Source organism: Azolla caroliniana, unplaced genomic scaffold (genome assembly GCF_043228905.1).
Source record: "Azolla caroliniana isolate FFs.n. ecotype wild unplaced genomic scaffold, voAzoCaro1.0.p SCAF_12, whole genome shotgun sequence".
Taxonomy (NCBI): domain Eukaryota; kingdom Viridiplantae; phylum Streptophyta; class Polypodiopsida; order Salviniales; family Salviniaceae; genus Azolla; species Azolla caroliniana.
The window spans coordinates 5,446,970-5,462,800 of NW_028230447.1; the positions used below are offsets into that span (position 1 = coordinate 5,446,970).

At 51.9% G+C, this 15,831-nt stretch overlaps 1 protein-coding gene across 1 annotated transcript; it reads left to right on the forward strand.

The window, feature by feature from the left end:
* The first annotated feature begins 896 nt into the window (after nucleotides 1–896).
* LOC147856936 (putative FAD-linked oxidoreductase ARB_02478) lies at nucleotides 897–1,754 on the forward strand. The gene has a single exon (XM_087328585.1). It carries the CDS (start codon nucleotides 897–899, stop codon nucleotides 1,752–1,754), a length of 858 nt encoding a protein of 285 aa, XP_087184711.1.
* The last annotated feature ends 14,077 nt before the right edge of the window (nucleotides 1,755–15,831 follow it).

Consider the following 15,831-nt stretch of genomic DNA (forward strand, 5'->3'; position numbering starts at 1 on the left):
AATAGATGAACTTCCAAGGGTATCTTGGTACTTTTCCCCTCTTAATATGATATATGTATTTAAACACACGGACACACGTGAATGAGAAAAGAGAGGACCTCCATTTCTCCTAACACATGAATGAGAAAAGAGAGGACCTCAATTTCTGCTCTTTTCTTAATACTTGTGGCAACGCCAAACCTCATGAAAAGGAGGCTACTGCTGCCGCCACCACCAACAGTGGCGGCCACGGCTTGGATGCAGGGTGCCGCACTTGTCTCCGTGTCGATCCTCCTCCTCCTCCTCCTCCTCCTCCACGGGGGGCTCACCCCAGCATTCGCCATCAAGAGCTGCCGCTGCCTCCCGCATAGTGATTGCTGGCCTTCGCCCTACATTTGGCAGCAGCTCAACGACTCGATCGGTGGGCACCTCCTTGCGCCCACTCCCCCGGCGCTCCCATGCTACTTAGCCATCCAATCCCCTGCATGCCAGGCTACCATCCAGAACTGGACCAACGCCTTCTGGCGTGCCGACCAGCCCGGTGCAATGCAATCCACGAACCTCGAAGCCTTCGGTACCCAATCCTGCTTCCTTCCCAACCCTAATTCCACCTCTCATGCTTCTGCCGATGCCGCCGCCAGAACCACCACTGAGAGACGATGCTGTTGCTTCCAAGGTGCGGTGCCGCCTTATGCAGTGGAGGCTCATGATGCCTCCCATGTCCAGGCGGCCATCCGTTTCGCCGCCTTCCACAACCTCCGCCTGTCCATCAAATCCACGGGCCACGACATCATGGGCCGTAGCAGAACGCAGACCTCTTCTGGGCTCTGCGAGGCGGCGGCGGAGGGACGTACGGTGCCGTCGTCTCCTCCACGCTCAAGACCTTCCCTGCTCTGCAAGGACTAATCGGAGTTTCCATGCGACTCTTCTCCTCATCAGCGTTCAGGTTCCAGGAGCTCCTCACAGTTTTTGTGCATCTGCAGATGCAGGCATCATCATCCATGGTAGAGGACGCCTGGGCGGGCTACTCCTACATCAGCTCTGTCAGAGGACGAGAAGCAGAAGGATTTGCGCTGAACCTCACCTACGTGCTTCCGAATGTGTCCGCCGCCCCTGCCATCGGCCGGGCCGAAGCTTTCTTTGCGCCGCTCTACGCTTGTGTCGGCCGATACCCGGGCGAGATTTTCCTCCTCAATTCTACGGCCCAACATTACTCCTCGTTCCAAGAGTGGCATACATCGGTCCTGTGCTCAGCATCTCACCGGAACTGCACCAACCCGGCCGGCACCAACTCCGCCATAGCCTCCAGGCTACTCCCCAAGGCGGCACTCCGCCTCCGGGCTCCCGATGTGGCGGCCGCACTCATGGAAATAGTGAATACTCCCGAGATAGACGTCATCATAGGGCATCTCGTGGGAGGCGGAGCCGTGGCACGAGTAGGGGCGGCCTTCGATAGCATCAATCCCGCGTGGCGCACCGCCATCTGGCACGTCATCCTCGTGAGCGCGTGGCAGGACCCCAAGGCCACGGCGTCGTCTTTCAAGTTGGTCACGCGTATGAACCACCTCTTGATCGGCCTCTCGCCTGGCTCGGGCGCCTACCTCAACGAGGCTGATCTGAACGAGCCCGACTGGCAACAATCGTTCTTTGGTTCACATTATGGCCCGCTCAAAGCCATCAAAGACCTCTACGACCCACGGGGCCTGTTCACATGTGACAACTGCGTGGGGAGTGAGGATTGGTACAGTGACGATCTTAACTGTCGTGACCTTTAGACTCGTCCTAATCTCGACTCACCCACGTCCCCATAACACACACATGTTCTTTTCACGATCCTTATCTATTTGTTTTACGTTTTTAAGTCACTATCTTGCATGTTTACATTAACAAGCACACCAAGGACCACACGTATCACATCTCATCTCGAACGTAAATAAGTTGTCCAGACATCATCTACGACATGCATCTCATCTCCTCCGGTTTATTTTACTTATTTTAAATCTCTCATCATCAATATATCTTACTTTCACGTAATGTTTCTTCTTGTCGAGATCAATGTATGTGACTTTCAATATGCCTCTAAATTTGTTGACATGAATGAATATGACTTTCAATATGCGTGTAGACTCTCAAGATATGAGTAAATATGTTGAGAACAATAACGTATGTGGCTTTCAATATAGGTGGCAAGATATCCATGCACTCTCAACAAGAATTATAACTTTCCACTAGAATATGTCAAAGTGGGAGGAATAGTATTGTTAGGCTACTATTTTTAGAACATAAACATGCCAAACTTGTTGTAATGTTAGTGTTCTTAGCCTACTATTTCTATAATATAAATTCCTGCAAAAATTGTAGTTTAAAGAGTAGACTTACCTTTAGTGCCATAACAATATAGCTTACTTTTGCATAATCACGCAAGTATAAATTCTTTGTCAAGATCAATAGATGTTCCTTTCAGTGTAGCTTGCAAGGTATCAATGTATTCTCAATAAGAACAAAGACTTTGGTGTAAGATATGTAAACATGTCACTAGGCTTGCAATAAATGGACTTATGTAGGGAATTGACTTAAAACAGATCATTCATACGAGATGTGCATGTAAAGCTAATGTTTTCCATAGTCATTAAGAGCATAGAATGCTATTACTAAGAATTAACGTGAAAGCTATAATCAAGGTGGTTGTCCGATACAAAGAACTATATGAATGTTCATTACCAGAATACTTGAACAATAGACAATGAATAATGTGTGACAGTTGAAGGGACATCATTTTGAAGATTTATATACCGCCTTGTGGCTCCTAAAAGATTCTCACAAACCTCTTGTGGGCCGTCATGGCTCTATCCTATATTTACATAACTAGCGTAGCCTCAAAATATACTAAAGGAACATATATTTATTGCATAGAAATCATAGATAACATTAACAATAAGAACAAGGGTTATAAGCATATGTCAAAGACTAATGTTAAATCGGAATTGTTCATCAATACTCGAACCCAAGTTTATATATTATGATTTGGATACATTCATGCTCGTCACCTTGCGAACATACATGATCACCACTTGCCGTTCATGCAAGCCTAACACTTGGGGATCTTACATTAGCTTGTGCGAAGAGAAGAAATGCAATGTCATTGATTTGACCAAAGATTACATATGAACCAAGACATCGATAAACCAATTTGATACAAGGCATGATGGTCTTCCCATTACGTCATGAGAGCCATATGAGATGTCAAACTTGAAACTTGGGTCTTGTTGAGAATCAAGCTCAACATAGTGCAATGTGTGAACGCACCTTTTGAGCATTTATGATTACTCAAAAGTCAAGAGTCACACCACTACTCTCTACACACTAACTATGTGTCATAAAATCATATTCTATGACACATAACTAATGAGTTACATATTCCCTATGACTATGAGTCTTCACATTCCCCAAGAGAGAGAGTGGTTGTTGTAGTTAGTTAATGAAGAGAGAGGGTGACTATATATAAAGCACCCTCCTCACGCTTTATACTAAGTCGGTTGTGACTCCTTGTTATGCTACATTTTGTAAATCTCATTCTACTTGTGAAATACACCTTCTTCTTGAGTATTCTATTTTCCTCTCATTTATTTATCTTGAGTTCTCTTTTCTCTCCTCTCTTTTTCTCTCACACATATACGCACATAACGCACATCTATTCTGTTGCACAAGAATCACCATCGATTCTTTACATGGTATCAGAGCCATTTGGTAGCTCGATCTAGCTCACCACCTCATCGTGATCGTGTGTTGTGCTCTACGCCGACGTTCAAGAAGAACTGGCTCATCACTATCGTAGTACCATTACATAGCTCGTGTTCGAGAGAGAAGGAAAAGAAGAAAGGAAGCTTAATCGACAATGAATACTCAAATGGGGAGCGCTCTCCCTAGCAAGAAGTTGGACCGAAACAACTTCCCATCTTGGGAGTACAAGATGCACCAATACCTTGTCGGCCAAGGCTATTGGGGTTACATCAAGGGAGCACAAGAAAACCGACCCGACCTGAAAGATGTTGACTATGCAACATGAGAGCAAGCGGCAAGCCGAGTATTGTATTGCTTGGCGACATGTGTTCATGACCACATGCTCGGGTACATTCGCGAAGCCGAGACGCCAAAGGAAGCGTGGGAGAATCTACGAAAGATTTTTGCCGCCAACACAACTGCGAGAAAGCTTCAACTCCACCAAGAGTTGAACAACATCCAACAAAGGGATATATGTCCATCATGACCTACACCTTGAAGATCAAGGAGCTTTGCGACTCGCTAGGCTCGATAAGCGTCAATGTGGACGATGATGAGATGGTGCAAATATGCCTCGACGGCCTTGCACCATGGTTTGGCGCGATGAGGACTGTCGTATTAGCACGGGAGAATCCACCCTCCTTCTTCGATCTTCAATCCATGTTGTTGGTCGAAGAAAACCATGTTCGAACAAGGAGCAACGCCCCGAAAGGCGACATGCTCTACACGCATTCAAATGGAGGAAGAGGACGCGGCCGACCAAGAGGCCGATTCGGCCAAGTACGAGGCGGACGAGACCCGACTTACGAAAACAACTACCAATTTCAGCATCAAGATGGAATCGAGGAACCTTCGGAAGAAGGGGGAGCTTCCATTCCAGTCCGAGTCGACAAAACACAGCCGAATGCGGATATTGTGGAAAAATCGGTCACCACGAAGAAGAGTGTCGTAAGAAGATGTGCGAGTCAACTTCCACAAGCCGACAACTCACCAATTACGCCACCAACTCCGACTATGACGATCGTGGCGGAATGTTCGTGATGAGACATAGAGCAAATTCTATGTCGGCTTCTACTTCAACGAGTGCCTCCGGTCTGGAAGACATATGGTTCGTCGACTCCGATGCCTCAAACCATATGACTTCTTGTTGAGCGGCAAGCTCAATTGGAGCCGGATCGGTTGGATAAGCCTGAGCCGGTGAGCGAGACGGATCGGTGAGCCGGTGAGCTGGGGAGCCGGTTAGCCGGATCCATCAGTAACCGGAAGCCTAGTAGCAGCTAGACTACTAGGGAGTTATTACTCTCGTAGTTAGTGTCAAACGCTCGAGTGAGCATTGAAGTACACTGTACTTCTGTCAGTCCGTATGGACCTATATAAAAGTGTTCGCTGAACACATACAATGTACAGAGCGTTGATATAATTTTGGAATAGAGATTCTTGTTCTCTCTCTCTCTCTCTCTCCCGCGTACTATTAAGCTCTCCATTAAACCTGTTCTCTGTTTTCTGTTTTTTATTGCTTCCGCACGCTATTTGTTTTTACATGGTATCAGAGCGCGAGGGTTGGGAACCTTTGCAGCCGACATTCGCTTTTGCAAGAAGAAAACCTAACCTTTGTAAAGAACAGAAGAAAAAAAAAAACAATGGATAGAGGAATGGCTAGCTCGCTTCCGGTGGAGAAGCTCGATAGATCCAACTACGCATCTTGGTCATACAAGATGCACCAGTACCTGCTTGGGCATGGTTACTAGAGCTATGTCAACGGAGCTAACGACACAACACCTGATGCGGCACACAAGGACTTCCCGGTGTGGGAACAATCGGCAAGCAGAGTGATGTATTGCTTTGCGTCCAGTGTCAGAGACCAGTTGCTGAGCCACGACTGAGATGTCGGGACGCCGAACGAGGCTTGGGGAATCCTGAAGAAGGTGTTCGCCGCAAGCACCATAGCCCGGAAGCTGCAACTTCGACAGAATACGCCATCATTTTTTGACTTACAGTCGATGCTCCTTGTAGAGGAGAACCACGCCGGTGTGTCAACAAGTGCACCCACCGACAGTCGGATGTTGTACACGGAGGCGGATTGCCTCCGTGGGCGTGGTGGACGAGGCGGTTCGGCACGCAATGGAGGCGTCCGGCAAGGGCAAGACCGACGGCACACAGATTGTGCCGACATCAGTTCCGGGACTTCCATAAGCAGGGGGAGTCAAGGTGGCGCTGGAGGCCGGCAAGACAAATCCTCCAAGGAATGTTGGTATTGTGGCAAAAAGGGCCATAGAGAAAGCGAGTGCTGGAAGAAGCGCACCGATTCGGACAGATCTGGATCCGGCAAAACCGGTCGGGAGAACCGGCAAAGCTCGCACTACGCACAAGGATCGAGAGGATCCGGAACCGGGAAGACCAGTAAGGGGCCAACCTTGGTGATGAAGCACGAGGCAAACTCGATGAAGAAAACCACTTCCAAATCGGAGGAAGTGTGGTACGTTGATTCCAGTGCATCAAATCACATGACGAGCCACAAAGAGTGGTTCTCCTTCTTGGAGAAACTGGAAAACTAGGAGTTGTCGAAACAGGAGACGACACTCCTCACCCAATCGTGCATGTCGACGAAGTTCCCCTGAGCCACGTCGGACAGAGGGGGAAGCTATTGAACGTATTACATGTTCTGACTATCACGAAGAACCTGGTGTCGGTTGGACAGATCATCGACCAGGGAATGCAGGTGCGGTTTACGCACCTCCGGTGCTTCATCGAGGAGGAGGGCCAGATTATCGCGCAAGGGCGCAGAGATGGGAGGATGTTCATCCTCGACACCAATGATGTCGGCACCACCTTGTTCGCCAAAGGACAAAAGGTCGAATCGGACATCGACCTGTGGCACAAGCGGATCGACCACGTCAATTACCGAAGGCTTCAAGACTTGCAAACGAAACAAGTTGTTTTCGGTTTGTCGAAGTTTAGTGGCCGAAAGGCCCAAGTATGTGAAGCCTGCCAACTAGGGAAGCAACACCGGCTTCCATTCCCCGCCGAACAAAACCGTAGCCGTAACAAGCTCGACCTTATTCATTCGGATGTATGGGGACCGACACAGAACGTGAGTCTTGGTGGGAGTCGATACTTCATCTCCTTCATCGACGACTATAGCCGGCACACATGGATCTACCTCATTGAGCGGAAGGGCGAAGTCTTCGACTGTTTCCGGAACCTCCAGAGCATGGTGGAACGGGAATTGGAGAGGAAGATCAAGTGCATGCGGTCAGATGGCGGAAAAGAATATTTTTCCGGCCAATTCAACAGTTATTTGCAGCAAACAGGAATTCAGAGAGAGTTCAGCTGCAGATACACACCGGAGCAAAACAGTGTGGCCGAAAGGAAGAACCAGTCGCTTGTCGACACGACAAGGGCAATGCTGGAAGAGAAGAGCAAGCCCCATTTCTATTGGGCGAAGGCGGTCCCGACGGTCGTCTACATCCAAAACCGAATCGGTGACAAGGTGTCCGCGCATGAGCTGTATTTCGGGCGCAAGCCGAATTTGAGACACCTTCGAATTTTTGGCAGCATAGCATATGTGCATGTGCCGGATGAGAAGCGGAGGAAGCTGGATGCAAAATCGGAGAAGTGCATCCTCGTCGGCTACTCACATGAGCAAAAGGGGTATAAGTGTTATAACCCCCAGACGAAGCAAGTCCGAGTTAGCCGCGATGTTGAGTTTGATGAGATGGCATCATGGTATGCCTTACCAGCTCCGACTTCTGACCCCGACCCGATACCGGAGGATGAGGCTAGTGAGCCTGAACCGGTCCAGTTAGAAGCTGATGAATCCGAGACTGAAGAAGAGAGGCCGGAATCATTTCGGTTGAGTGGGCTGAACGAGAGACTGGGTCAAACCGACCAATCAGAAGAAGAACCAGTGAGTAGTGAAGATTAGATAAAAGACGAATAGGAACCCACTGTCTATTCTACGGCAAGCAGTGCGTGGACTCTACCGTGCTCTCCCCGCACACGGAACCAAGGAGACGGTTCACGCGCAAAGAGAAGGGGAAGAAGAAGATGCCGGATTATGGAACCGGTATTGATGAGTCGGATCCGACTCCAGAAAGGAAAATGATGGTTCTTCGGCACTGAAGACCGAACCGGCCAAGAAGGGCCTCAAACCAGGTAACGGTGGGTTACGCCGGTAATCCCGCCAGAAGGAACCTATTAAGCGATACGGGTACAATGAGTACATGACCAAAGTGGCGGAAGTGCGTGAGCCGGAGAGCTACACAAAAGCAGCAAAGGACGCACATTGGTGTGCCGCTATGGAAGAAGAGATGCGGGCACTTGATGCCAACGATACATGGGACTTGGTTGACCCTCCCCGTCACAGTAAACCGATTGGCTGCAAGTGGGTGTACAAGGTAAAGTACAACACCGACGGTTTAGTTAACCGTACAAGGCCCGGTTAGTGGCGAAGGGATACGCACAGACCCACAGAATCGACTACGACGAGACCTTCGCTCCAATAGCAAAGATGACGACGGTTCATGTGGTGCTGGCGGTTGCAGTGGCAAGGGGGTGGCATCTTCACCAGATGGATGTGAAGAATGCATTTCTTCAAGGAGATCTTGAAGAAGAGATCTTTATGATACAACCCCTCGGTTTCTAGACGGAGATGAACAAGTTGGTGGTATGCCGGCTAAAGAAGTCACTTTATGGCCTGAAGCAAGCCCCCTGAGCTTGGAATGCAAAGATCACACACCGGTTGCGTAAGATGGGGTTTGCGGCCTCCAAGTCCGACTCTTCGTTGTTCATCCGGCAAGGTTGGACGGTCCGGTTTGCATATTGTTGTACGTTGATGATCTGGTCATCACCAAACCCGGACTCGATGAAATCAGCTGAGTCAAGTCCCAGTTGTCAAATGCATTTGAGATGAAGGACATGGGGGACCTTCATTATTTTCTTGGGATCGAGGTGATCCGAACCCCCGACGGCATATTGCTCTCACAAAGGCACTATGTGTTGAATATGTTGTACAAGTTTGGCATGACGGAATGCCGACCTATCTCTACTCCCTTGGACCGGAACCAGAAGCTCCGTCCCGACTTCGGACCGGCCTGCGATGAGAAACGGTTCCGAAAAATTGTCGAAAGCCTTATATATTGGACCATCACCCGACTCGACATCAGCTATCCGGTCGGTGTGATTAGCCAATTCATGTAGAAGCCGACCATGGAGCATCTTCAGTGCGCGCACCGAATATTGCGGTATGTGAGCAGCACGAAGGACTGGGGATTGGTATACCGGTGCGGTATAACCGAAGAGCTGGTCTGTTACACAGATGCCGACTGGGCCAGCGATGCATCAGATTGCCGATCAACCTCCGGTTACATGTTTTCTCTAGGTAGCGTGGCTGTTGCGTGGAGCAACAAAAAGCAGCCAACAGTTGCTCTGTCGAGCACTGAGGTTGAGTATCGGGGCGCTACCATTGCCACCTATGAAGCCATTTGGCTTCAGCGACTGCTGCAAGACCTACGGATCGAGATACCGACCCCAATTCTGATCTACTGCGACAAGGTAAGCAACATGTAGCTCGCCAAGAACCCCGTATTCCATGCTTGCACAAAGCACATAGAAGTGCACTATCACTTCGTGCGTGAGCGTGTCCTTAGCAGTGAGGTCGAACTTCGGTATGTTCACGCGGATCGGCAAGTTGCCGACATCTTCACCAAACCACTTGGATCGGACAAGTTGCAGCACTTCACCGAAATGCTTGGTGTTCAGCATCTCGACGTGCCACACTTGAGTGGGAGAATAGGCAAAGACACCAGAATGGGCAAAGGCAAAGAGACTGCCGATTGTGCCGGTGAGAGAAGAACTGACGAAGGGTGAGTCAAGAAGAAGAAAGGAACCGAGTCGACAAAGGAAGTCGACACATCCGAACAAGTCGGAACAAGCTGCAATGGCGTGTTGTCCGCCGGAATAGTAACTGAAGGACAAGAGCATAGGAATAAGAAATAAAATAAGATCATAACGCATGTAACGGTTCATGCAGCAAGCGTGAACAGCTAGATAGACCATGCGTATATAAAGGGCAAAAAACCCCGGATAGAGGGAGCATGTAATTTTGGAATGTAAAGAAACGTATCATAATAGAATTCTATCTTCTCTGAACGTCTGTGTATAGCTCCGGCTAATCTACAGTGTGTCTGGAATACCTGAGCGTGTAAGAACGTAAGTGTAACCATTGCTAAGGATTCGGTTGTAGCCATCTCCCTTATACGATGATAGGTTACAGGGAACATTCCCCTACGCATTACGCATAAACGCCTATTCGTTGTTCCACAACCACTTGGAGGTCTAGGTCGAAGGACTGACCGCAGACCGTGTTCCTAATTGGTAACACTTTTGGCACGCTTGGTGATCTGTGTCTTCTCACAGACGAGCAACAACGAATGGATGTTTAATCGCAAACGCCCCAGAGAACCAACACGACAAGACCAGCCAATCACAAGGTCCGTCACACGCTAGGCAGAAGAACGCGCACGGCAAAAGCCTTGCCTCAGCAACCTCAGTACTACCTGCTGTGATTACAAAGGTGATTCTTCGCTCTCCAAATACCTCGACGAGACGCGTGGAATACGCTCACCACAACCACCATGTGGTCTTTCCTGACCCGCCGTAGCCCCCAACATGGCCTTTGCCTACCCCCGTTTTAACGGCGAAACCAACGCCGCAACTCATATTCGCATGTTCCTTAATGTTTGGAATGTGAACCACATGGCGCAGAGCCTTTCGAAGGCGGTAGCGCACCAGTCGAAAATGACGGAGTTTAGGTTAACATTGGATGGGCGAGCGGCCTTTTGGCATTCACAGATGGATTTACCAGCAATAACAACCTTCGATCAGCTGCAATCCGCTTTCTTGCGGTTCTTCCATCGGAGGGTCCCACAACGTGAAATCTTCGGACAGTTCTACACGATTAAGCAACTGCCGACCGAGACGATAGCAGACTTCAACTTACGTTTCCAAAATTTACAGTGGAAACTAGAACGGAGCCCCGCGGAGGACGAGGCTTGAGAAACATTTCTGGCAGCATTACGCCGACCCATCCGGGCAACGCTCAACAACAATAGCGTGAAAGGGGAAATAGAGGATATGGTCATTGAATGAGCATTACAGCTCAAGTTGAACGACGAGGAGGAAAGGTTTTCTATGTCCTCCTTACGACAAGCGTTACCCCAGGACGAGGAACACCAGTTTCGTCAAGCAATCCAGTGCACGATTTGCTTGAACTCGGGGCATTCTGTAGTGGAGCGCAATATGCGAATCCACTGCCCAATTTGCCACTCGAAGCCTCACATAGTCGACCAATGCGAATACAATATGTTGAACAGAGCCACTCCCGCAGTCCGTAGCATGGACACCTAGCGTCCACCACACCGGACTGAACAAAGGAGGCAAGAAGATCGACCACGGTATAGGGATCGCAACCCACGGGATGACCGGCACCACTGGATTCGCCGAAATCACAACGATTCCGAGGAGGCCGAACCAGAGGACGAGGATTATCGTGGACATCCGAGTTATGCTAAGGGGGGTCGGCGCTACGAGAATCACCGACCGACAAACAAACGGGGCGGCTTTAATGGTTATCGTGGTAAGCCGCAGCAGTATCGAGATCACCGGCGTTGCGACGAAAGCTCGGGAGATGAGCGACACCAGGAACAACGACGGGACCAACAACAACCACCGCGTACGTTCCGACAAACGAGGCCGGACCGCGAGGAGCAAGTAGCACCAGGGGAGCGGCACACACCACCAGGAGCCGAGAAGGGTGAATCAAGCATCCATTGTTTTATTTGTCAGCAGCCCGGACATTATGCCACGCAATGCCCAACACGCAAGGGAAAGGGGCCCGATGTCAAGACGATTATGCCGGAAGTGCGGAAAGTCACAACACGCCAGCGAACAAAAACGGCTGATTGGGTTGCGCAAGATGAGATACATCAACAAGCCCAAGCATGGGTGGAAAAAGCAAACGTGACCAATACAGAGCGCATGCGGAAGGAGTCCGCGAACGCAAGGGAGCAAGCAGAGGACAAAGGACCGGTCACGGACCCCATTTGGCAGGCGTTAGCGGGCTGTGAGATAACGTTAACCATGGAGAAACTGTTGCAGCTAGTCCCACGCTTTCGCCAGACCATGGAAGAACGGGTGACAGGCATACCCGGGGTGAGTGTCGCTACAAACCTTACAGACGTTAGCGACGGACCGTTGGTAGTGGATCAGCACAACCCGGTGTCGTGAAGAAAACCGCCCACAAGAGGAATCGGAGGAACAAGGCGTGGGAAACGGCTCTACACACACGCGCGCCAAGAAGTACATACGAGGATCCTAGGTGGGTAGATTCGGTTGGTATGCAGTTAATGCCAAACGGCCTCTTGACGGGATATAAAAAAGGAAGAGGAAGAATAGGAAAAGATATCTCGCGCGGAGAGGACGAAGTGCTGCGGAACCGATTTCGAAGCTCCTCTCTCACTCCTGCTCTCTCTGTCTTCTGCTCCATCGCGTACCTGTGCAGGTTTCGAGGAGGCTTGCGCTGTTCCGTGGAACGCCCCGAGTGCGTCCTGCAGCACCTCCGACCTGTTTTCCCCTTTCCGTGCGTCGCGACATACAGGGGTCGGCATCTGTTCGCCGCCCTGTTCGTTTTCGTTAGTATCTATTTCGTGCCCCACCGTGGGTTGTAACACTTTAGCTGTTATTTTCTTGCATTCATAAGTACATATCTTCAGTGGTTGCGTCCATCTGTGTCGGCGTTTATTTGTGATCTCTGTTTGTTGGGCCGTGTCCCTGTGCAATCTTCGGTTCTGTGTAATCGGGTCTCTCCTTCTCCTCTCTCTCTCTTGCTCTTCGGTCCAAGACCCCCCGTGGTCCCTCCTCCTTTCTGCACGCAAGGGCGTAGCAACCCCGACATCTTGGTGAACCCGACGTGAAAGAGGCGGCAGAAGAGCAGGAAATGAGAGGGTCGGATCTCGCAGAGGCCATGGCTTCGGCCGTGGATCGGATTGTAAACGCGCGCGAGAGCACCGGTGCCCTCGACAGAGCTATTGAGGCGGTCGTCGGCACGATCGGCCGGTTCGATGGGAAGGATGCCACGAAGTATTTGGCGTCCTACGGTGCAGAGATGCTGATGCGGGACATTCCGGAAGAAAGGCGTCTTGCCGGATTTCCCCGAGTGGCGATGCCGAGCATCCACGCGGAGGTGCTCGAGGTGCGGATGGAGAGCCGTACCTGGGAGGAGTTCGAAGGTCGGCTCCTAGAGAAATACGGGCTGGACGACGCGCTCCGGCTTTCGAAGCGAAGGTTCATGGAATGGGTGGAGTCCCCGGGGAAGGGAAGAAACGCGTCGGCGCTCCTCCGGGAGTTCGAGGAAAACTTTGCGCGCCTTTCGGCGCTTGACCGAACCATCCTGGACACGAGCCGGGTCTTGCTGTTTGTCAAGTCGGTCGACGAGCGGGATCGGGAGCAAGTGGGCTTCTTGCTGGAAACCGAAGACGGGCTCACTACGGACTGGGCGGCTGTCAGGAAGGTCTGTGGCCGTTTCGACAAACGGCGAGAATGGGCGGATAACGGTGCAACCGGGTCGGGCTCGGTCGCAGCAAGGAAGCTCGATCCAGCGCCACAGGTGCGAAAGGAAGAGACCCGAGAGTGGTTGGATACCGGTTCGGCTCCGACCGGCGTAGTCAGAGGCTCAACCGGAGGAGCGGCGCTGGAGGAATTGACAAAGGCGATAAAGGACCTCCAAATCGCGCAGGCCCGAAGGGAAGGAGGCGAACCGGCTCGTGACCGACGGCCGGCGGCAGGAAACAGGTGCATGTGGTGCGATGAAGTCGGCCACATTCGGAAGGACTGCGGCGACTTCGCGGAGGCGCTGAGGAACAGGGTGGTGTACCTGTGGGAAGGACGGGTGCATGCCAGCGACACCCGAAGGGCCCTGAGCCGAAACGATGGAAAAGGCGGTATGAAAAGGGTGATGGAAGAGGCGGCGGCCCGACACGCGGAAACCGTCCACTACTCGACGTCAGCCGGCATTCGAGTCGGGGGCGGCGAGGCCCGAAGGGAAAGCGAAGCCGGATTCTGGCCGACGATGCTGGGAGGCCTTGCCGGTGCAGGGCTTAAAAGGGAGGAATCGGACCGTGCGGAGAAACGGGTACGGGAGATGACCGGGTGGAGCGACCCGGTCGAGGAGAAGACGGGCTTCGTGGAAGCCGCTTGCCGGAACTACGAGGCTCTGGTAGAAGAGAAGCGGGTGGGGAAACCCGGGACGACCGGGCCCTCACAACGATACGAGACCCGGTCCGGGCCGCGACGGGACGAAGCCGGCGGGGCCGGTACGCGAGATAAACCCCAGAAGGGCGGGTACCGTCTGGGGACGGAGATAGAAAGAACCACGGACTTACGAAAGGTCCTGGAGGAACGGATCCTCGACAGCAAGGTGGAGCTGTCGTTACGGGAGGTGCTGGGAATCGCCAAGAAGGAGTTCCACGACTCCATCGTGGACTTGGTGAAACGGAAGAGGCTGTCGACGGAGACAGAACCGGAAAGACCGGTGGAAGTGCGGACGACGCACCTAGACGACATGGCGCTGGGAGACGAGTGGGCGGAAAGCCACTATTCGAGACCACACTGGGCCCGAGCGACCACGGAAACCCCGGTGAAGATCGGCGATGTCCAGGAACCGGTGATAGCTTTGGTGGACCACGGATCGGAGATCAATTTGATGTCCATGGACTTCTATAAGAAGGGCAAATGGCCGATCAACACCAAGCACGGGTGGAAAATAAGGGCAGCAACGCGCGCCACCGAGGAACTGCACGGGGCCTGTCCGAATGTGCGGGTCAAGATTGGCGACGTCGAGATTGACCAACACTTCTTCGTGCAGGAGACGTCTTCGCACCCGGTCATTCTGGGAGAACCGTACATTACGGCGGCGCGGATGGAGACCAAAGTGCTGGACAATGGTTCGGCCTACGCGAGGGTCAAAAGCCAAGACGGGCGCCATTCGGTCCAGTTTCTGACGGTAAGGCCGAACCACGAACGTAACCGTGATTCCCTCGGTTCCGAAAACCGAGAGGATTTTTAGAGAGGACTGCCAAGGCGTGGGGCCGCGACAGTCCGGACACCCCGGGAAAACCCCACACCTGTACGATAAAACCGAAGAAACCTTGTACCATAGGTAGGGAATTTTTGTTCTCCGACAGCGGAGCGTGCACGACAGTCGGCATCGGCGGCCGAGAGAAGAGAAAGGCGGAGGGGAGACTTCGAGCGTGCGGAGTTCTCGGCCCTGACGAGGAAATCGACGGAGCCGTGGAGGCGGTCTCATTCGACGACACCTTGGGAATGCTGGGAAAGGTAGTCGAAGAAGGCCTTAACGAAGACCGGACGATACCGGTGTGTTCCGAGGAGATGTATGAAGTCATCGCGGACTTCGGTCGAGGGCTCGAGTCAGTTCGGACGGCCCACGTGAGCACCAAGTACAAGACTGTGGACCGGAAGGTAAGGCCAGTCGCGGCACCCTTACCGGAGGACAGCGCGTCGAGAATCAAAGGGGTTGCATCGGACCCTAGTCTACGAGATCCGGCCTGCATAGGACACACCTTTACCGACGAGACGCTCCGAGAGCTCAAAATCGGTGGGGGCGGGTTCCTACTGCCGGCGGAGGAAGACCGGTTTCGGAGAATGCTCGGAAGGCACGGGAAAGCCTTCGCATTCTCGCCGGAGGAAATCGGGTGCGTTGACCCGACGATCGTGGAGCCGATGGTGATATTCACGGTACCGCATGTACCATGGAATCTCAAGCCAATCCCGGTTCCGAGAGCTCACATCCCGAAGTTGATGGAGCTGCTGAGGCAGAAAGTTGATATGGGAATTCTCGAGCCGTCGAGCGCCCCATATTCGAATCGATGGTTTACCGTACCGAAGAAAAACGGTTCGTTGCGCTTCATCCAGGACCTGCAGCCGGTCAATCGAGTGACGATTCGGAACGCAGGGATCGGACCGACCATAGACGAGTTCGCGGAGGCCTTCGCCGGA